Source organism: Vombatus ursinus, unplaced genomic scaffold (genome assembly GCF_900497805.2).
Source record: "Vombatus ursinus unplaced genomic scaffold, bare-nosed wombat genome assembly UNPS02003292.1, whole genome shotgun sequence".
Taxonomy (NCBI): Eukaryota; Metazoa; Chordata; class Mammalia; order Diprotodontia; family Vombatidae; genus Vombatus; species Vombatus ursinus.
The window spans coordinates 4,295,884-4,319,312 of record NW_020943070.1 but is presented as its reverse complement, the minus strand read 5'-3'; the positions used below and the strand labels follow the sequence as shown (position 1 = coordinate 4,319,312).

Below are 23,429 nucleotides of genomic sequence, written 5' to 3'. Positions count from 1 at the left end.
GATCGTCGCTTTGATTTATTTGTCTGAAAACAGCCTTTTCATATCCTTTGACCATTTATCTATTGGGGAATGACTTGTATTTTTATAAATTTGACTCATTTCTCTATATATTTGAGAAATGAGGCCTTTAGCAGAGATACTTGTTGCAAAAAAAAATTTCCTAGTTCTTTGTTTTCCTTAATAATTTTGGTTGCATTGATTTTGTTTGTGCAAAAACTTTTTAATTTCATATAATCAAAATTATCTATTTTGCATTTTGTAATGCTCTCCATATCTTCTTTGGTCCTAAATTCTTCCCTTATCCATAAATCTTACAGGTAAACTATTCCATGCTTTCTTAATTTGCTTATGGTATTACCCTTTATGTGTAAATCACACACCCATTTTGACCTTATCTTGGTATATGGTGTGAGATGTTGGTCTATACCAGGGATGGGGAGCCTGTGGCCTTCTAGATCTTTGGGTGCAGCCCTTTGACTGAGTCTGAGTTTTACAGAACAAATCCTTTTATTTAGGGGATTTGTTCTGTGAAGTTTGGATTCAATCAAAGGGCCACACTTGAGGACCTAGAGGGCCACATATGGTCTCAAGGCCACAGGTTCCCCATCCCTGGTCTATACCTAGTTTCTGTCATACTGTTTTCCAGTTTTCTCAGAAATTTTTGTGAAATAATGAGTTTTTGTTCTAAAAGCTTAGATCTTTGGATTTATCACATACTAGATTTCTATGATCATTTGCTATAATGTAATTTGTACCTAATCTATCCCAGTGATCCACCATTCTATTTCTTAGCCAGTACCAGATTGTTTTGATAATTATCACTTTAGGGGCAGCTAGGTGGCTCAGTGGATAGAGCACCAGCCCTGAAGTCAGGAATACCTGAGTTCAAATCCAGCCTCAGAGCGAATACTTGACATTTACTAGCTGTGTGACCCTGGGCAAGTCTCTTAACCCCAACTGCAAAAAAAAAAAAAGAGATAATTATCACTTTATAATACAGTTTGAGATCTGGTATGGCTAAACCACCTTCTTTTGCTTTTTTTTTTTAATTGATTCTCTTGATACTTTTGAGCTTTTTGTTCTTCCTGATAAATTTTATTATTTTTTCTAGCTCTATAAAATAATTTTTGATAGTTTGATTGGTATGACACTTAATAAATCAATTAATTTAGGTAGAATTGTCTTTTTTATTATGTTGGCTCAGCCTACCCATGCACAATTAGTATCTTTCCGATTGTTTAGATCTGACTTTATTTGTGTGAAAAGTATTTTATAGTTGTGTTCACAGAGTTCCTGGGTTTGTCTTGGCAGGCAGACTCCCAAGTATTTTATATCATCTACAGTTATTTTAAATGGAATTTCTCTTGCTGCTGGACTTTGTTGGTAATATATAGAAATGCTCGTGATTTATGTAGGTTTATTTTGTATCCTACAACTTTGCTAAAGTTGTTAATAATTTCAAGTAGTCTTTAGTTGAATCTCTAGGGTTTTCTAAGCTTTTTTTTTTCCTAAGATTTTCTGGCCCTGGAGGAGGGATCTTGTTCCTGGTCTGTCCTAGGGGTAGGGACCCTGCTGCTGGGTTGCTATGGAAACAAGGTCTCTCTACTGGTAGGCCAGTCTGGGGGCGGGGCTTCACTACTGGTCAGCAGTGGGGTCAAGGCCTCACTGGTGGCTTTTGAGAGGGTTGAGGTTGATGTGGGGCCCTGCTGAGCTGTACACACTGCTCACTTGCCTAGGTGGCTTCTGGATTGCCAGAGGGTGGGCCTCAATGGTGAACTGCCCCAGGCCTTGCTGCAGACCCCTTGCTGTGAGGCAGCTGCCACCGTTGGTGCAGCTGCTGTTGCTCTTAGACCTCACCCCACTCCCTGTCACTTCTACTCCAACAATGCTTTCTTCTTCTTTGCTTAGAATCAAGTCTAGAAAAACAGCTCTCTTCATTGCCTCTCTTACCTTGGGAGGATGAAATTGTCATCAAGGCAAACCCCGAAATGATAAACCATCCTAAAGAATTTATGATGAAAAATGTTATCCACCTCCAGAGAAAGAATTAATGGAATCTGAGTGCATATTAAAGCTTTTTCTTTTTTACTTTCTTTATTATCGATTGCGGGGGAGGGAGGGTGTTTTCTTTTGCAATGTGGCTAATATAGAAATATTTTTGCATGATTGCACACATATAACCTGTATCAAATTGCTTGTCTTCTCAAGGAGGGGAGAGCACAGGGAGGGAGAAAACTTGGAACTCAAAAATATTTTAAATGAATGTTAAAAATTATTTTTACATGTAATTAGAAAAAATAAAATATATTTTTTAAAAATTACGAACCACTCTGATTTTAGCCGAATTCCGACAAACGTCCAAATAATTGAATATCACCATCCTTACTACGTTATTATTTTCTGACTCCTCATCAATTTCGTCTTTCTGACCAAGTGGTCTGTAGCACACTCTGATGACAGCAGTGCCTACTTCTCATGATCTTCACTGATGTGCTCTCCACTGTGCTTGCCCACTTTGGTTCTTGGATTTCATCATGTGGGTACATCTTCTTGAATAATCTCCACCCCCAACCCACTTTTGCCTGTTCTGTCCCTCTTAAATGTATAGTCTTCTGTAGTTATATTTTAGCCTCAGCAAGTTTCGGTGATAATTCTAACATCAAATTTGCTTCTTTATGTTAGGGTCCCTGAAACCTTGAAAGTTCATTCACATCTTGAATATTTTTGTATCAGCCTCTGAAGCCTTAGGTTTTCTTCCTGGCACCTTCTATTGCTACTCTTCAAATACGGGAGCTACCTTGTTTCTATTTTGTATATGTCCAAAGATATACTCGTCTCCCTGGAGTAAAATGTGAGTTCCTCCAAGACAATTTCATTTTGTTGTATGCCCAGCAGTTAACCCCAGTACCTGGCATATAGTAGGTTCTACATAAATGCTTGTTGTGATGTAACCTCTTCTGATAGAATATAACCTTCTTGAGGGCAGAGAATGTTTCCTTTTTCTCTGTATGTCCCTAGAACTTAACACAGTGCCTCGAATACAGTAGAAGTTTAATAAATGTTTGTTAACTGATTTTGTCTCCCCTGATAGAATGTAACTTCTTTGAGGGCAAGAAATATTTCATTTTTGTCTTTGTATACCCAAAGCCTCGTCCACCGTAGATGCTTAGTAAGTGCTCATTGATTGATACGTAGCTTTATAACCAAGGTAGTTGTCTCCTTCTCCCTTCTTTTTAGAGTGTCTCCAAAGTGTCTCCAAAGACACTTTAATTAGATTTATAAGGACTCCAGACACCTTGTGAAACACACTCCCTCCTTTGCCAATAGCCCATTGTTCCCTCAGAGAATACAAATAAGAGCTTTTGTTCTCACCATCTCTACTTTCTCATTTGTCTCTTAAAAAATGTGTCCCCACCCTTCAACCCAGCAATAGCACTTCTAGGTCTGTATCCCAGAGATCATACAAATGGGAAAAGGACCCACATGTACAAAAATATTTATAGCAGCTCTTTTTTGTGGTGGCAAAGAATTGGAAATTAAGGGGATGCCCATCAGTTGGGGAATGACTAAACAAGTTGTGGTATATGAATGTAATGGAATACTATTATGCTATAAGAAATGATGAGCAGGCAGACTTCAGAAAAACCTGGAAAGACTTATATGAACTGATGCTGAGTGAAATGAGCAGAACCAGGAGAACATTGTACACAGTAACAGTCACATTATTCTATGAGTAACTTTGATAGACTTATCTCTTAACAATGCAAAGATCTAAGGCAACTCCAGAAGACTCATGATGGAAAATACCGTCCACGTCCAGAAAAAGAACTATGGAGTTTGAATGCAGATTGAAGCTTATTTGTGCTCTCTCTCTCTCTCTTTCTCTCTCTCTCTTTTCTTTCTCATAGTTTCTCCCATTGGTTCTAATTCTTTTTTACAAGACTAATGTGAAAACAGGTTTAATATGAATGTATATATTGAGCCTATATCAACTTACATTCCATCTTGGGGTGGGGAGAGAGAGGAGAAATAGGGAGAAAATTTAGAAATCAAAATTATATGGAAGTGAATGTTGAAAACTAAAAATAAATAAATAAACTTATTTTTAAAACGTGTGTCCCCACACCCAAGCCCCTTTGCCTCTATCCCTTGCAGCTGAGCAAAGGGAACTCATCTTAGGCACCCAGATAAATCAGCAGGTGCCAGGTTAGAGGCCCCTCTCTTCGGCTCAATGTGAGATTGGTGGCTTTGCAATGAGTCAGCAGGCTGGGGCTCTGATCCTGGAGGTGACACGCTAGCTGTGTGACCTCTGCCAGTCCCAGAAGCTCCGGGCCCGATTCCTCATCTGTAAAACATATGAGCGGCTGATCTCTGGAGTCAATTTCAGCCTAGCATCCCACAAGCTTATCCGCATGACTTTGAAGCAGTTTCTTCCCCTTTCTGAATCTCAGCTTCCTCATCTATATAGTGAGGGTTGGATGAGATAATGAAATCCTTTCAGCTCTTAAATCCTACGGTTCTCCTGAGATGTCTCCTTTGCTCCATGACAGAGCACCTCTACATCTCATCTGAACCTCCAACAATCTGGGGCAACCTATCAGGCAGAGGTCACTCTTCTCCTCTTAGACAGATGATGGAATTCAAACTCAAGGGTGGTGGTGACTTGCCCTATGCCTGTTACAGAAGAAAGGTCAAGTCTCCAGGTGCTCTAGGTCCATCTGGACAGAAGCAAAGAAGACAAGGGTCCCACAGGGTCAGGTAAGGTGATCTGGGCCCCAGCCTGGCCCTTTGTTCTCCCAAAGACAGGGGCCCAGCTGGCAGGCGGTGGCTCCAAGGCCAGGAGAGAAATCTGAGCTGCTGGGTGTGAGGAGGGGCTGGGCAGGCATTGAAAGGTCTCAGCAGTAGGAGTCCCCTGCAATGGGGAGCCAGGCAGGAGGAAGAAAGCCTGGCTGGTCAGGCCCCTGTGGGAGGTATGGGAAGCAGCAGCCAGACACCGGTTTCTGTATCAAATGGAGTTTAATTTTCTTCTTTGTACACCAGATTCCTAATAAAAAGAGGCTCTTAATAACTTACACACAGTAAAGTCTCCAGTTCTAGTCAACCCCAGAAATTTCTGCAGCTTTCATTGAGGGTCTCACATGGGAACCGAGGTATGCGCAGACACACATGTGTGTGCAAAAGGTGGGGTAGGATTGCATGTGAGAGGATGAACGTGTGATCAGAGGAGAGAACAAGGCGATACATGTGAACATGGACCAACTCTACACATACAGGTGAGACCATGTGCACGTATGTTTGCACACACGCTATGCAATAGCAGTGGCAACAGGGAGAGTGCGTGGGTGAAGGTGTGGACAGGTGAATGCCCACAAGCATGGATGTGAAGCACCAGTGAGAACATGTGGGGTCACACGTAAGTGGGCACACGTGTGCACAAGTAACCAATGTATTGCATCGTGGGCACATATAAATGGTAACAGTGTGGTACAGAAGAAAGAAATCTGGATGTGGACCCAGAGAACCCAGATGCTCCTGTCTAGGCAGAAAGTCACTGCCCTGGGCTTCCTTCCTCAATTCCAGCTCCGTGGCTGTGATGTTGTCTTTGCACACGTGGGTCAGAATAGGTGTATGGAAGCACAGTCGACAAATGCATCGTGGGAATGTGTCCACGTATGTCTATGACCATGGGCAAGGTCATAACAATGTGACCACTATGTGCCCGTATGTACTTGTGTGTACATGTGAGCACAGGTAGGAAACGTGTACGAATGAGGGAGAACACATACGCATGAGACAGAGAAAACCCATAGGCACATGAGAGGCAGTTGTGCATCCACGTGTATGACAGCATCCCCGGACACAGAACAACAGACCCAGGGGCAGACAGAAGGAGCAGCAGCCAGGCTTGCGCCCTTTAGGTTAGGTGTTCTCAACTTTGTTTACATCCTGGGCACCTCGAGCGGGAAGTCTGGGGACGCCAACAGATCCATGTTCAGTATCACAGTTTGATGACTACATTCATAATTGAAGGGAATACTGAGTTTAGCTTAGAAGACTAAAAAGAAAGCTGTACTTTTTCCCATCCAAGTTCACAGACCCCCCGAAATCTCTCCATAGATTCCTCGTGTGCCATCGATGTGTTCTCATGCGTGGTTGGGGGGCCGGGGACTCCGGGTTAAGAATCCCTGTTTTAGAGGTTTTGCTTAATAGCCTAGGGCCAGGCTTTCCTCTGACTCCTGTCCATAGGATGGGAGCCTAGAGCTGAAAGGCTGCTCAGGAGAAGAGGGAGGGATGGAGAGGACATGAAAATGAAATAACTGCACCCCCAACTACTCTGATCCTGGCTAGGGTGTTGCATGTCCCCAAGAGGAGCAGAGCAGGTCATCCATCCATCCATCCCACCCACCTCCCAACAGCCTCTGCTGCCAGAGGTCAGTCAGTCTTCCAAGATGGGCAGCTAGGGACCACGTCCCAGAGTGAGGAAGGTCTGCACCACCTTCAAAGTGCTTGAAGAAGGAAGGAGTCAAGGGAAAGGAGAGGCAGGCCTTGAGGAGGGAGGGGGGTCTGCCTGCCCAAAAGCAGGAGGCCCCAGACCAGCTGGGCTCCCGGCTCCACCTGCAGGGGCCGTCAGATCTCGCCACATTCCACCCACACTGTCCGGGCCTGCTCCTGCAGAATACGGCCCCGAACCACCTTGGCCAGTTCTTCTGCGTGGGCCCAGGCATGCGTGTCCACCCGTGCCCAGGAGCATGGCAGGTCCCACAGCAAATGCTCCCCACCTCGGCACTGCCTCAGGAGCTCCGAGTCTCGCCAGCCTGGTCGGCCCAGCAAACTCCTGCCAAAGGGAACGTGGGGGTGTGAGCTGGGAATGGAGGCCAGCCTGGAGCAGGGCTGAAAAGGGACCCTGAGCTTAGCGTCCAGGGCCACTGGGCTCAGCCCTTCCTGCACCTCAGGGAGTCAGTGCTGATTCCTGCCCTCTGGACAAACCCCATCTCTTCTCTGAAGCTTAGTTTCCTCATTTGAAATAGAGTTTGTAATATTCCCCATTTGTAATAATTTGTAATAATAATATAGAGTCTGGAAGACCTGAGTTTCAATTTCACCTCAGACCCTAACCAGCTGTGTGACCCTAGGCAAGGTCTGTGACCTCTCTGTGCCTTAGTGTCTTCCTCTGTAAAATGAGGGGGATAAACCTTCTCTGAGGTCCCTCTCAGCTCCAAACCTGGGATCCTGTTACCCCACAGTCTAATCTATAAATCAGCTGTCTGCACATGTATCTCTCCTCCCTCCTCAAGAACAAATCCAATAGGAATATATATGTATAGCCTATATCAGATTGCACGTCACCTTGGGGAGGGAGGTGGGGAAGGAGAGGGAGAAAAATTTAAAACTCAAAAGCTTATGGAAGTGATTGTTGATAATTCAAAATAAATTAATTAAAAAGAAAAAAAGAGTGAAAAAAAACAAATAAAAAATAAATTAAAAAAATTTTAAAAAAAGAACAAATTCAACAAACAGTGATTAAGCACATCAAGACCAGTGCAGGGCAGTGGGGAAATACAAAATTTAGATAGGACACATTCCCTTTCCCCAAAGGGCTAACAGCCTGATAGAAGTAAAAAAAAAAATCATAACTAATAATCCATTCCCATTTCTATAAAGAACTGTCTTCACAACAATGCTGGGAGGAAGGTAGTTATTATTTTAAGTATCCCGTTTGACAGATGAGGAAACTGAGGGTCAGAGAAGGAAAGAAAGTGACTTTCCTAGGGTCATACTGCCAATTAGTGTCCAAGGAATTTGAACTGCACATGCAGACCTCTGTCTACTTACTACCTATCAGAGACTGTACCTCTAACTCTCTGTCCTTCACGGCCTCCCCTGCCATGCCCCCCAAGCATCCCCACCCGTGTATTCCCAGCAAACCAGCTGCTGTCCTCCAGTCCCTCCCAGGCCCCTTCAGTCCTGCTCTTAGCCCTTTCCTCACTGACTGCTGCTGGCCGCTTCCCACACACCCCATCTCCTCTCCTCTCCCCAGAAAAGGCCCCTGCTGTCTCCCACCCTCCCAGCCCGACACACACATCCACAGCCCCAAGCGCGCGGCCTCACCTGATTTCCCGAACATTCTTTTCTGTCACATCCACATGGATGACAATTGGGTAGATCTCACTCCGCACCAGCTCCCTCACACTCTGGGGGCTCAACTCCAGCAAGCAGTGCTTGTTCTAGATTTGAGAGCAGGGAAAAGAGCCCTTCGGGTCACATGTTCTGCCTTTGGGGGCCAAAGACCCAAGCCACCAGCCACCAGCCACCAGGCCCTAGCGTTGCCTCCCCAGCCCGGCCGTGGCCCCAGATGTAGCCAGGGTCACCAGAAGATCCCGGGTTCTCCACCTCACCTCCACCTGGGAAAATGATTCATGTAGACAAAATGACGCAATTTAGCAGGGGAAGAAAAGTTCTGGCCTGACCATCAGGAGACCTGGGTCCATGAGAACATGGGGTCCAAGATCTCGGGTTAGAAGGGACCTCAGACGTCATGTAGCCCAGCTATTTCACGTTATAGATGAAGCAACTGGGGCCCAGAGAGGTCTAGGGGCTTTCTTATGTATCCTTGGGCAAGCCATTTCTTGGTCTCACTTTCCTCATCTGATAAATGGGCACAAATAAGCCATGTCCTGTCCAAGATTAGAGTCACATAATAACAGATCTGGGTGGGACCTTGGAGAAAGTCTGGTCCAAAACCCAAATTTATTGGAGGAGGAAACCAAGGCCCAGTGTGGAGATAGGTGCACAACAAGTTAATACAACACGGTAGAGTGGAAAGAGCTCTGAAGCTAGGGGTCCAAAGTCCTGGGTTTGGATTCTAGCTGGGTGCCTGAGCACCTTATTTACCTTCCTTGGTTTGTTTCCTCATTTGTCATAATGATAATGATGATGAAGGTTAACATTTGTAGAGACATTATCTCATTTCATCCTCCCAAGAGTCCTGTGCAGTACATACTAGTATTATCCCCATTTTATGGATGAGGAAACTGAGGAAACTGAGAGAAAGTAACTTGCTCAGGGCCAAAAAGCTAATTAGTGTCCGAAGCAGGACTTGTGTGTTCCCTAGGCTCCAACTCCAAGACTTTATCTACTCCACTCTTATTCTAGATCCAAGATCCTATGATTCAATTATGTTTAAGTACTAAAAAATCAACCTTTCTTGAAATGCAAAAAAAAAAATCCTATATCCAACTATAATAACAACAATAACAATAATAGCTAACACTTATATAGCACCTACTATGTGCCCGGCACTGTGCTAAGTGCTTTACAATCATCTCATTTGATCCTCACAACAATCCTGAGAGGTGGGTACTATTATTATCCCCATTTTACAGATGAGGGAATTGAGAGAAAGAGAGGTTAAGTGATTTGCCCAAGGTCACACAGGTAGTAAATGTCTGAGGTTGGATTTGAACTCAGGTCCTGCTGCCTCTAGGCCCAGAGCTTACCTAGCTGGGTCAGTTCAAAGGGAAGCACTAGGAGCTGGGGAAATGAGGAAAGGTTCCATGTAGGAAGCGTTGTTGGAGCTCAGCTTCGACAGAAGCTAGGGATTCTAAAGGAAAACTATGAGGGCCCTACAGAGATGGCCGCACTGGGCTCCCTGACCGCCACCCCAAGCTAAGGAGAGTCTTGGCTCCCAGCCCACCCATCCCGGCTCTCCCTCGTCGGCCTTCCACACCTTTCCAATAGATTCCTGGATGGTCCGGACCCTCACGCCCAGGCCCTGAGGAACAGGCTGGGCCGAGGGGGCGCCCGGTGCCGCGGGGACCAGCGGTTCATCTCCAGTGAGGCTCTCTGCAGGGGCAGATATAATCCGTCATTCTGGCTGCCTCTCCCAGCATTTGCTGTCCCCTCCTCCCCCCTTCTCCCTTCCTGGGCCCATCCTTACCCGCTGGACACACGTGGAAATCCAGGCGTGATGTAGGCAGGTCCAGCAGGTTTCGGATTAAGCGGGGGGCCAGGCATTCAGGGGACAGCACCACAGGACGGAGGGAGGACACTAGCAGAGGCCGGACCAAGCTATAGGGCTTGGAGCTCCGGTCAGGCTCTGGGAGAGACAGACAGGACAGCCTGAAGTCCAGGGACAAGTGCTGGGATTGGAGCTATCTAGATGAGCCCTCCTCAGGAACCCTCATCAAAATCTCATATCCACAAGCTAATAGGGCTCACTCTTATCCCCAACTACTACCTGTGTGACCCTGGACAGCTCAGGTCCCTTCTCACAGGACCACAGCTCTGCAGCTGCAAGGGACCCTAGGGAACATCTAGTCCAACCCCTTCATTTTACAGATGAGGAAACTGAAGCAGAGAGAGGTGAACTGACTTCAGTAGAACCCGGAAGGGACCTCCGAGATCACCTGATCCCACCCCCAGCTCTTAAACATGAGAAAAGTGAGACCCAGAGAGAGTAAGCGAATTGTCCAAGGTCACAAATGACAGCTAGGATTGGAATTCAGATCATGGGACCATCAGATCTACAGCTGGAAGGGACCTTGGAAATCCAACTCCCTTGTGTCACAGATGAAAGAGTCTGGCCTCGGAGAGAAGAAAGCTTGCACGTTTCACCTAAATAACGGGCTCTCCTCCAGCCCAAACCCACGATGACCTTCACTATGTGATAGCTATCTCCATGTCTCTGAGGACAACCCAGGGCTGGGGGGCTGGGGGGCAGGGGGACTCACCTGGGCAAGAGTCTAGCAAGAACTGCTCCTGGGGGTCACCTGGCCCCCCTGAGAGTCTGGGCTTCACCAGACGGAGCTGGTCTAAGGCACGTTTCTTTAGCTGGGCAGGCAGAGAGAGGAAAAGCAAAGAAGAGAATTGACCAGAGCCCTGCCCGTGCCACCCGTCAGGACAGCTGGACAAGATAGGATAGACCGACTGTTAGACAGGTCTTTCACACAAATGGACTTCCAGACAGACTTTTGGAAAGACAGGATTTTCAAACAGATCAGACAGACAGAAAGATAGACCAATAGAACACTTGTTAAGTGCCTACTATATACCAGGCACTGTGTTAAGAGTTGAGAATACCAGTACAAGCTTGACAACCTCTATCACCCTGTTTACATTCTAATGCGGAAAGAGTCAGGGGTATAGGGTGAGAGAGAGAGATCCAGTCAAGGAGGTCAAGCAGGGCCTAGAATACTGTGTCAGAGCTTCCCTGCCCTCATCTGTAGCTCTGCCACACCCAAAGGGAAAGAGAGAAGCCCTCACCCACCCCTGCTAGCTCCAGCCCCCACTCACATTGCTCCCCCGGTGACTTCTGGAGCGACCGTAGTGTGGGCACTTGTCCTGGGCCTCCAGGAGCTGCTGGGCTCTGCAGGGGAGTGGGGGGTTGGTTGGGGGAGCAAGAACATAGTGCCCCACCCCCTTTCGTACCCAGGCTGCCCCTCCCCCACGTGCCCATCAGCCTTCAGTCACCTCCGGAAGTTGGGCACTGTGCCCCTGTCCAGGTCTCGAAGGGTGAGGGGGTCGACTCGGGCACAGTACCACTCAGGCCGGCCCTTGTAGGCTGGGTCCACCACACGCAGGATCTCTTGGCCTTTCACACACAGAGCCCGGGGGTCAGCCTGCTCAGGCAAGGGATGATTGGCTCGGACATAGAAGGAATCGGCTCCCGACGTTCCCTTCTTACTGATGGCGTCAGAGTCCTCCCTGGGGGATGGGCAGACTGGGCCCAAAAAGAAGACACGTCTATGGAAATCTAGCACACCTTCCCTGGCACACTGCCAGTCATGATCTCATCTGTCCCTCACTTCCTGGTGAGGCGGGAAGGACAAGATATCACAGACTCTCTACCACACCCTTTGAATGCAAGTGTCCTTACATCCCATTTTATAGATGGGGAAACTGAGGCTTGGAGCTATTAGGTCACATGTCCAGGGTCATACAGGATCAGAGTCAGAATTTGAACCCAAGTTTTTCCCAACTCCAAATCCAGTGCTCTAGCCAGGGATATGGGGAGGCCAGGTCCCAGCTATAAAACCATTGGGGAATCAGGAGCCCTGCCCTCAAGGAGCCCCCGTTCCAATGGAAGAGACAAGATGTACAGAGTGGGTATATACAGAGTGGATGAAAGGCTTGAGCAGTGAGGAGGACTGGGTAAAGCCTTCTTCAGAAGGTAAGAGTAGAACAGCGTCTGGAAGGACTCGGGGAAGCCAGGAGTGGAGGTGAGAAAACACCAAATTCCAGGCATGGAGATGGCCAAAGCAAGTACATGGGAGTCAGGAAATGGAATGACGTCTTTGATGAATTGCAGGAAGGCTGAGGCAGCTGAATCACAGAGTATGTGGAGGAGAATAAGTGGGGACTTTAGAAAGACAGGAGTGTTTGGGGGAGAGGAGATAATGAGTTCTGTTTTGGGCATGGTGAATTAGAGACATTCCTAGGACAACCAGTTAGAGATCTCCACATGACTGCAGCTTGGGTGAATGGCTAGGGATGTAGGGCTCTGGGAATCATTCACATAGAGGTGATCATTGAATTCATAGAGGCAGATAAGCTCACCAAGTAAAATAGTAAAGAGGGGAAAAAAGAGGGTCCAGGGCAGAGTCTTGGGGGACACCCACAGTTAGGGGGCAGGATATAGATGAAGAACCAGCAAAGGAGACGAAGAAGCAGTGGTCAGAGAGATAGGAAAACCAGGAGAGCAGTGTCATGAAAACCTAGAGAGGAGAGAAAACCAGGAGATGATGACACAGTGGCCAAGGTGGAAATAGATCAGGAAAGACAAGGATTGAGAAAAGGCCACTAGGAAATCACTGATAACATTGGAAAGAGCCGTTTCAGTTGAATCACAAGGTCAGCAAACATAAAGCAGAGCGTTTGCAGCAGAGCAAGAGGAAATAAGTCAAGGGACAGAAGCTTGAACCTTTGCTTCCTGGGTTATTTCAGATTTCACCTGTCACAGTATTTAATACAGAGAGTCTTCTCAAGTTTAGCTAAGAAGGGGAGGAGAAAATATAGGATGATAGCCGGCAGCCATGCTTCAATCTAGTGGGCATTTCTTAAGGCTGGGGAAGATATGGATGTATTTGTAGGCAGTGGGAAAGTAGCCGGTAGGGAGGGAAAGAGATTGAAGAGAAGAGACAGAGTGAGGATGATAGAGGGGGCTATCTGCTGGAGGAGAGAGGATGGAATGGGATCACTTGAGCAGATAGAGGGGTTTGCCTGGACAAGGAGAAGGATCACCTCTTCCTCTGAGACAGGGGTGAAGGGAGAGATAGAAGAATATGTCTGAATGGTGAGAGAAAAGGAGAAGGGGGAAAGAGGGAGCTTTTGGAAAATGGTCTTGATTTTTTCCAAGAATGAAGTGAGCTCTTCAGCTGAGAGGGTGAAGGAAGGTGGTGCCATTTGAGGAAGAATAAGGAAAGATAAGAGACTTGAGGAAAGTCGAGATTTGAAACAGCTACTGTGGAGACAAGGGTAGCAAATCAATTAGGAAACAAGAGAATGCTGTCCTAGTGCAGTGTGTAGGAGACTCTGTCACCGGTTTCATGATTTCCATCAGTACCATTCAGCAGCATGTGAACAGGAACAAAGGAGGTGAATGGCAGGAGTAATCAAGGGTTGGCCTTTGGCAAGGCATGACTGGCAACAAGACAAGGAGGTAAGAGACTTGAAGAGGGGACAGTCTAGAGTTGAACTGCTTCGTCAAGACCTCAAGGTTAGAAAGGAAGGAGAGTAGAGAGAGTGAAAGGGTGATGGCCTGGGAAAGAACTGAGGAGTGAAGGGATCGGGGGTGACTGTGAGGGCAAAGAACAGGGCTAGGGATTGTGAGACGGGAAAGATGAAACAATAAAAGGTTCTGATCAGATAAAGGAATTTCAGAGTTGTTTGGCAACATGGAACATGCAGGTGATGGCAAATTCAAACATGAGGTGGGATGGTAAAGAAAGTCATGGGAAGTGAGTAGATTAAAGAACTGAGAGGTAGGGTGTTTGAAGGAGTATCAAAATCTATGTTGAAATCCCCTAATGGGATGATAAGAGTTGGAGAAGACAGAAAGGCCACGAACCATGGAATGAATTTATGTGAAGAAGGAAGGAGCTCATCCTTGGAGTCAGTGGATAACAGTTACCAGCATCCAGATTGGAAGAGAGAAGCAGACAGAACGAGCCTCAAAGGAGGTTTCTGAGTCATGGTGGTAGAGGAAGGGCCTGAAAGTGGCCATGGGACCAAGGCGCACTCCAGCTTCCCCACCACCACCTGTGAATCGGAAGGATGAATGAAAAAGGAAAAAGGCAGTAAGGAAAGACTAAAATGGGATGAAGCTTAGCAGGGGCTGGAGCCAGCAAGGCTCCAAGGGTGGTGATGGTGGGAAGCCTGCATCCAGGAGAGGGGTTTGTGGAGGTCAGATAGGGAAGAGGCTACTGGAGAGCTTTGGTCACTCCATGGTGCTCATAACTTGAGAAGATTTTCCCCTTGTCTGTTATTTTAAAGCACCCATTGCCCTATAATGATTAACAGTGAGGTTCCTCACTCATGGTGAAAGATACTATCTGCCTCCAGAGAAAGAACTGATGAACTCTGAATGCAAATAAAAAGTCTAAAGTGAGGGCATGAGCTGTAAACAGGGAAGGGAAGAGGCTGAAAACCTGGATCCCTTTCTAGGCAGGACAAGGAAAAGGATGAGGATGACAAGAAGCCACTTGGGAGAAGTAACAAGCCAAACCCAAGGGCTGCCCTCTTAGGAGAAAGAATATCAACTGATTTATAATGAAAAAAAAAAAAGAAAAGAAAGCAAAGAATGCAAAAATTAAGCACTTTTTTTAAATGCACAGAACTAAGTTCAGAGGGGCACAGATAAGGAGAAGAGTTTTAGAATTCATGTGTCCTATTTATTGCATACCCTTTTTAAAAGCTAGGTCTTTTTGTGGTGGTAAAGAATTGGACATTGAGAGGATGCCCATCAATTGGGGAATGGCTGAGCAAGTTGTGGTATATGATTGTGATAGGATACCGTTGTGCCATAAGAAATGAAGAGGGGGTGGTTTCAGAAAAATTTGGGAAGACGCATGTGACTAATGCAAAGTGAAGTGAGTAGAACCAGAAGAACATTGTACACAGTAACAGCAACATTGTAAAGATGATAAACTGTGACAGTGATCTGAGCCAATTCCAAAAGCCCCATGATGAAACCTGGATCCCCACCCCCAGAGAGAGGACTGATGAACTCTGAGTGGAGATGGAAACATAATTTTTTCACTTTCATTATTTTTTTTGCTTTTTCTTTTTGCAAAATGGCTAATATGGAAATTTGTTTTGCATGATTTCACATATATAATTGATATCTTATTTCTTGCCTTTTCAGTGGGTGGGATAGGGGTGGGCAGGAGGGAGAGAATTCAAAACTCAAGTTTTTTTTTTAAATAAATGCTAGAAATGAATAATAAATTGACTTAAAAAAATAAAAATAAAAAAGCTATACTGTAATTGAGATTCATGGTTATACAAATCTCTTTTTTGGTCTTTATGCAGGGAGATGTTCATGTTTGTTAGCATTGATCAAGGTCAAAATAATAATAATTATAATTATAGCTAACGTGTACATAGCACTTACTATGAGTCAGACACTGAGCTAAGTGTTTGACAATAATTATCTCATTTGACCCTCACAACAACCCTGGGAAACAGGTGCTATTATTCCCCTCATTTTATAGATGAGGAAACTGAGGCGAACAGGTTAAGTGACTTGCCAAGGGTAACTGCTACTAAGTGTCTGAGACTGGATTTGAACTCAGGTCTTCCTGACTCCAGGCCAAGTGCTCTATCCACTACACTCCAGTAGCAGCTGGATAAGGAAGGCAGGTACCTGGCAGTCAAGAATCAGAATGGGTTGGGGCAGCTAGGTGGCGCAGTGGATAGAGCACCGGCCCTGGAGTCAGGAGGACCTGAGTTCAAATCTGGCCTCAGACACTTGAAACTTACTAGTTGTGTGATCCTGGGCAAGTTACTTAACCCCAATTGCGTAAAAAAAAAAAAAAAGTCAGAATGGGGAGGCAGGCCCAGACCAAGGAGGCAGCTAGGCTGGGGCTTACTCCCAGCTTCACACCCCATTCTCTCATGTGACCTTGAGTATAAGCACTTCCATCCTCTGCCATGAAATGAAGATGTTTACATACATGATCTCTAACACCTTATGAGCCTGATTCCTATGATCAGGAATCTCCAGATACCCAATTTCTATTCTAATCCAAGTGGAAGGAAAACAGAGAAAGGGACTAAGCCCTGACCAGTGAGAGAAGGGCAGAGAAATGATCCTGCCCTCCCACTTTGTAAAGGCTGCAGTGCCAGGGAGAGCCTGGCCGGGAGGCCCCTCCTTTCCCACCTCTTTCACTGTAAGACTCCTTTTGCAGAAGAGGGCTGAGCTCCAGGAATGATTAGGGTCCTCACCTTTCATATCCTGGAAGAAGGTGAAGGTGGCAGCCTCATTCCAGCGCAGGGTGCTCAGCTGGCCCTGGGCATCCTCCCGGCTTGTATTGTCTCTTCTCAGCTGGTGAGGCAGAGAAAAGGAAAAAGTGAAGATATTACCCCAGGAAATTAAGGTAGTTTGGGTTTAGATTTTTTGGGGGGAAGGCAAACTTTCAGGAACACTCAAGGATGGACTTTAGGGATTGATGGAACATCGTCCCACTGCCTGGCATCCTATCATGTGCCTCTCTCCCCAGGCAGAATTCACTCCCAATCACAGACACCCCACTCCTTTCCTGGCCTTGGGGGCTGAGTGAATATAGCACGGTGAAAGGCCTTTATCCTTGATACGTTAGTCTGGAGTTTGGGTCTGACTGTGATCCTCTAAGTTCTTAAACTGGGGCCTATGGACTTGGTTTGATGGGTGGATGGATGGATGGATGGACGGACGGACGGACGGACGGATGGATGGAGGGATGGATGGATGAATAGATGGATAGATGGATATATAGACAGACAGATAGATGGATGAATGGATGGATGGATGGATGGAGGGATGAATAGATGAATAGATGAATAGATGGATAGATGGATAGATGGATATATAGACAGACAGATAGATGGATGAATGGATGGATGGATGGAGGGATGAATAGATGAATAGATGAATAGATGGATAGATGGGTAGATGGATGGATGGATGGATGGATGGATGGATGGATGGATAGATGGATAGATGGATGGATAGATAGATAATATAGATAGATAGATAGACAGATAGATAGACAGACAGAGACAGACAGGCAGAGAGATAGATAATGGTACTGCCATGCATTTAGTTTCCTTTGTAATCCTCTTCATTTGACTGAATGCATTTAAAAACATGATTCTGAGGAGGGGTCCATAGGCTACACCAGATACCAACGAGTCCAGGACACAAAAAGAACTTTTGCTCTATCCCCTCCCCTTCCTGTCCTATTTGAATTTAAATTTGACAGACACCCCCCTCCATGCCAAATACCAGGCAGGTCCCTGTCTGATGCCACCTCATCTGCGCTCTCTGAGTGAACCTCCCTGCAACACATTTACTGCCCCTATCTTGACAGGCTGTGTTGCTTTGTCTCCCTATGAAGACTATAAACATCCTGTAAAATTGGATGGGCAGCTAGGTGGCGCTGTAGTGGATAGAGCACCAGGTCTGGAGTCAGGAAGACTCCCCTTCTTGAGTACAAATATAGCCTCAGGCACTTACTAGCTGTGTGACCCTGGGCAAGTCACTTCACCCTGTTTGCCTCAGTTTCCTCATCGATAAAATGAGCTGGAGAAAGAAATGGCAAACCACTGCAGTATCTTTGCCAAGAAAACCCCAAATGGGGTCACAAAGAGTCAGACATGACTGAAAAACAACACAAAATTGGACAGCCCAAAAGACACAGAATGTTTGCCCAATAACACTCTATATTTTAAGATTAGCTCAGGCATTCCATGTTCTAAGGGCCCTCCCAGCTCTGACATTCCATGTTCTAAGGGCTCTCTCAGCTTTAGCATCCCACTTTCTCAGGTCCTGTCCAGTTCCAACATTTGAATCTAAAATCCCTTCCCTGAAATCAAGGTGGAGTCAGCGAGGCTGCCACTCACTCAGGTCCACCTCTGTGCTGGCCATTACCCAGAGGCCCTGCCCAGTGATTCAGAATCTCAGAATTTCAGCCCACCGAGGTTGTTCAACCCAATCCAGGGCTGTCTAACCCAATCCAGGTCCAGGGCCCAATCAGCCACAGGTCTCACCTCTAAAAATTGGTGGCCATCCTGCACGTCCACTGTGGATTCTGTTCCTGGGCCCGACAGTGCTCGGCGTAGCACCACCCCAGAGGGGTTGCTCCCACGGAAAGATGTGCTACTGTCTGGTCCCTTGTCTTGGGACTCTGGCCCACCTGGAGGGCTGTGCCTAGAGGACCCCCGTACAGCTAGGGACCTGAGGGAAAAGGAGGAAAGAGGGATGTTAGGGGCAGAGAATTTGATTCCAAATAATCAACTTGTAAGTACTCTGAGAATCTCCTGTGTCATGCAGTTCTTAACCTGGGACCCACAGGCCCATTGAATCCCTTCCAACATCTTAAAGCCCAACAATCCAAATGTCACCTGCTCAAGGAAGTCTGCCCTCATCCCTCAAAAGGGAATAAATTACCTTCCCTCTTCAGACCTCACATGGCACAATTGTGTACTAGCCTATGTCCCCCGACTACACTTGGACCAGATCTTATTTAAACTGTGTATCTCCCCTCACATCCAGTCCAGGGCTCCGCATTGTAGCAGTCATATAATCAATGTTTATATTTACTGATGTGGCCATTTTGTTTCCCCAATAAAATGTAAGCTCTTGGAAAATAGGGACTATTTCATTTTCATGCTTATTTAAAATTCTCACTGAATCACGGGATCACAGATTCAAGGCAGGATGGGACACCAGAGGTCATATTACAATTAATAATAATAATAACTAGCATTTATATAGCACCTACTATGTGCCAAGCACTGTGCTAAGCATTCTACAATTATATTTCATTTGATCCTCACAAGAACCCTAGGAGGTAAGGGTTATTATTATCTCCATTTTACAGTTGGGGAAAATGAAGCAGAAAGAGGTTAAGTGAGTTGTCCAGGATCACACAACTGGAAAACATCTGAAGCTAGATTTGCACTCAGATCTTCTTGATTCCAGGTCCTTTACTATCTCCACTGAGTCACCTAGCAGCTCATCTCATTTTCACAGATGAGAGTGACTTAGTCAAGGTCACACAATAAATTGCAGAGAATGGATTTGAACCTGGCTCCCAGCAGTTATTTTAAATACTTTTATGGTAGATTGACATGGAATTGGGCATCCAAATATAAAATGACAGGACTAGAGGGAGGAAATACACATGGTAGGAGCACCTACTATGTGCCAGGGGATGTCTAAAGCACCCCCACCACCCTCCTATTTGATGAAGGGACTAAGTCTCACAGTGTGACAGGCCTCAAGTAACTCTAATAGTCAGCAGCACAATCGGGGAGCTGGCTCCAGAACTCAGGCACCTTCCCCCATACCACACTGCCCTTCTCAATCATAGCCAAAAGCACCCTATTCCAAGGATACTGCAGGCAGCCTTCCTTAGCCCAGTGCTCCAAGCAGAAGTGGACTTATCTCACTTTACCTGGCTGGAAGGAAATGCCCATCTATCCCTCCTCCCTGCTCCAAGTTTGTAAAAGGTCTGATTCTGGGAATATTTCCCAACCGTGGTACAGGTATGGAAACTGAGGCATGAAGTGACTACAGCAGGGGGTGGTGAATCCCAGAAAAATGGCAAGAAGAATCCCACGGCCCCACTTATAAATCCCAGGATGCTTCTTCTAAACCTTCAGTTACTAAGAAACAAACCCCCTCCCCCTGCCTGTTGATTACCTACAATTTGTCCCATATGCATTTTATTGTATAGTCATCTGCATGTTGTCTTCATTGCCTGTGAGCTCCTAGAAGGTAAGGACTGTCTTCTGCTTTTCTTTGTATCCCCAGCGCTTAATACAGTGCCTGGCTAACAAAATGCTTATTAACTATTGACTGGCTGACTGTTTTCTGCTGTCCAGCTTGAGGGCAAGCTTTTCTTGCAAGACTGATACCTGGGGCTTTTCAGCCCATACAGTAGAGTGTCAGAGGCCCCTGGGTCTCTGCCCTACACATACCTGGGCCATCCTGGTACCTGAGATCCCCAGGTATCTCCAGCTCTAAGAACAGGTGGGAAGAAGAGGAGGGAGTTATGCACACAGCAGTAAAGGAAGCCAGGGCCACTAACCAATGCCCTTTTCTGAACCCTCAAGGAGCCTAGGATCTTGGTTCCTGGGTCGCAGCTCTGAGTGTACCTGGGCCATCCTGGTACCTGAGATCCCCAGGTATCTCTAGCTCTCAGAGAAGGTGGGGAGGAGAGGAAGGGGTGATGCACACAGTGTCAGAGTTACTAACCAATTCCCTTCTCTGAGCCTCCAAGGATCTTAGGATCTTGGTTCCCTGGGTCTCTACTCTAGGTATACCTGGGCCATCTTGGTGCCTAAGATCCCCAGGTATCGCTAGCCCTCAGAAAAGGTGGGGAGGGGAGGAAGGGGTGATGCACACAGTGTCACTAACCAATTCCCTTTTCTAAACCCCTAAGGATCCTAGGATCTTGGTTCTAGAATTGGAAGGGGCACATCAAACCCTGCCATTTACAGATTTTTTTACATTTTATAGGAAACTTTGGCCCATCGAATTGGATCAACTCACCTAACATCACATAGGTAGTGACTATCCAGGGCAGAATTTAAACTCTGGTCCTCTGACTCTGAAACCATTTTTTCTCACTTTTCAATGCTGCCAGGGCAGAGTCAACAAGCATCAGCTATAATTACATTCTTCCATCACAACACTCCTCACATGCTCGTCATGTCCTTAGGCTAACTCTGGGCTCTCAAAAGCTTTGCCAGGAAACTACATGCTCCAGCAGGTCCTAACCCTCCCTGCAGATGGCTCTGGGGACAGGGCTGGTCCTAAGAGCACAGATTTTAAGCTGGAAGGGATCCCAAAGCCCAACTAGTCCAACCTACTCATTTTTACAGATGAAGAAACTGAGGCCCAGAGAGGTGAATTTCCTTGCTCCAGATTATAGAAAATAGTAAGCAGCCAAGCTAGGATTCAAACACAGAAACTCTCTTGCCTTAAGGAGCAAGGTGGCATGGTGGAGGGAGGGGTGGACCAGGAATCAGAGAGACCTGAGTTCAAATCCCGCCTTAGTCATGTACTAGTTGTGCCATCCTGAGTGAGTCACTTAAGACTTCTCCAGGCCTCAGTTTCCTTTTCTGTAAAATGAGAAAATTGGATTCAGTGACATCTAAGGTCCCTTCCCAATCTGGACGCTAGGACTCCAAAGGCAGTGCTCTCTCCACTGGAATTGTCTGTGATGGTGAAAGAGTGGGAGTCTGTCACACACAGAGGACAAGACCCACTAAGCTGAGAGCCTCATCACCATCACCCAATCAGGGAGGAGTTTTCTTAGCCACAGAAACTCACAAAAACCAGCTAGAGAGGAATCTGCCTCGGTGGACAGAAGGTCCACACCCAGGAAGACACATACTCTGCACAATGTAATTTATTATTATTTACTATTATTATTATTTTCCTTATTACCATCATTATCTTTGATGCTATGACTTCAGACTGGATCTGTGGTTTCATTGGTTTAGACACCCCCTACCAATGTAGAAATAGGGAGGCTAATCAGCCAGTCAATAAACATTTATTAATCAATTACTATGTGCCAGACCCTGTGCATAGAAAGGTAAAAAACAGCCTCTGCTCTCAAAGAGCTCAATGGATAGAGTGTTGGGCTTGGAAGACCCAGAGAATTCAGCCTCAGACAACTTACCAACTGGGTGACCTTGGACAAGTCACTTAACCCTGCTTGCCTCAGTTTCCCCATCTGTAAAATGGGATAATAATACCTACCTGTCAGAGTGAGGATCAAATGAGATAATACCTGTAAAGTGCTCTACAAACCTTAAAACATTATAGAAACATGAATTATCATCATGATTGTTGTTGTTACTACTGCTACTACTACTACTACTATTACTATTACTACTACCACTAAAACTATTATTACTACTACTCCTACTACTACCACCACCTTTAAGAATGCCCTGAGATGGGGCAGCTAGATGGCACAGTGGATAGAGTACCAGCCCTGAAGTCAGGAGGACCTGAGTTCAAATTCGGCCTCAGACCAAACACTTGACACTTACTAGCTTTGTGACCCTGGGCAAGTCACTTAACCCCAATTGCCTTAAAAAAAAAAAAGGAATGCCCTGAGACTCTGAAAGGTTAAGTGGTTTGTATCAGAAGCAGGACTTTCTAACTCCAAGGCCAGACCTTTATTCACTCTACTCTTCACTCTACTATACTGCCTATTACTCCAGTGTAATTCATTTAGTTAGGAAACAGGGAGGATCTTGACCTGTGATTTCACTGGTATAATGAATCCCAGTGAGGATATCCCCTTCACCAATGCAGAGTACCCTCTTTGCAATTTATAATCTCAGAGAGCTGTCTAAAGCGCTGAGAAGTTGACTTGTCCAAAGTCACACAAAGTGTCTGAGGCAGCCCTTGAACCCACAGGTTCCAGTCCATTACAACCTGCTGCCTTTCCATCCTACCAGCATCATTTAGAGGATAATAATGGCAATAATTACAGTCATACCGACCATAATCATCATCATTATTATTATTATATCTCCAGTAAAGTTCTCCTCCCAGCATCTCAGCCAAGCCTGGAGGGGGCTCTCCAAGGCTATGACGCTGGAGCATAAGCTGTGCTAGGTCCCACGTTGCTGGTGAGGATTCCAGCTCTGTTCCAGGGGAGGATTGCATGACTGAACTCAGAGATGTAGTAACAGCAGCCAGCCACCAGGGGGAGGACGCCTTCGCCTAATCCCCTGAATTCTAGTATGCTGCTCTAGTATGCTGAACAGCCTCAATTTACTCTGTATATATTGTTTGTATAGAATTGTCTGCACGTTGTCTCCCCCCGTTAGACTATGGGCTCCCCGTGCATAAGAATTGCCTATTTTTTTAACCTTACCATTGTAATAACTCTGCAAAAATTAATATGTAATATGTTCTTTTATTGCAAACAGCTGTTTTATGAGATTTAAGCTTACAAGATTTGTCTACACATTCTTTATCATAAAACCAAACCTTTTTCACATTGGATATTAAGTAAATCTTGAATGAACAACACAGTTACTCCAAGGCAGGGAATGTCTTTTGCCTTACTTTGTACCCCAGTGTGGATACAGTTTCTGGCACATAGTATAGGTGCTTAATGAATGTTTATTGACCGATGAAGGAAAGAAGGAAGGAAGGAAGGAAGGAAGGAAGGAAGGAAGGAAGGAAGGAAGGAAGG

At 45.9% G+C, this 23,429-nt stretch overlaps 1 protein-coding gene across 4 annotated transcripts in view; it reads right to left on the bottom strand.

The window, feature by feature from the left end:
- Nucleotides 1-4,997: 4,997 nt before the first annotated feature.
- CARD10 (caspase recruitment domain family member 10) overlaps nucleotides 4,998-23,429 on the bottom strand; it is a 49,454-nt gene continuing 31,022 nt past the window's right edge. For all 4 annotated transcript variants that reach the window (XM_027873980.1, XM_027873964.1, XM_027873973.1 and 1 more), the window contains exons 13-21: nucleotides 18,247-18,433; nucleotides 16,444-16,543; nucleotides 11,470-11,719; nucleotides 11,293-11,365; nucleotides 10,731-10,830; nucleotides 9,938-10,096; nucleotides 9,728-9,843; nucleotides 8,110-8,225; nucleotides 4,998-6,835 (exon numbers count right to left, since the gene is read on the bottom strand). In XM_027873980.1, coding sequence (XP_027729781.1) covers nucleotides 6,628-6,835; nucleotides 8,110-8,225; nucleotides 9,728-9,843; nucleotides 9,938-10,096; nucleotides 10,731-10,830; nucleotides 11,293-11,365; nucleotides 11,470-11,719; nucleotides 16,444-16,543; nucleotides 18,247-18,433 — 1,309 coding nt within the window. In that variant the 3' untranslated portion in view covers nucleotides 4,998-6,627. The remainder of the gene's footprint in view (nucleotides 6,836-8,109; nucleotides 8,226-9,727; nucleotides 9,844-9,937; nucleotides 10,097-10,730; nucleotides 10,831-11,292; nucleotides 11,366-11,469; nucleotides 11,720-16,443; nucleotides 16,544-18,246; nucleotides 18,434-23,429) is intronic.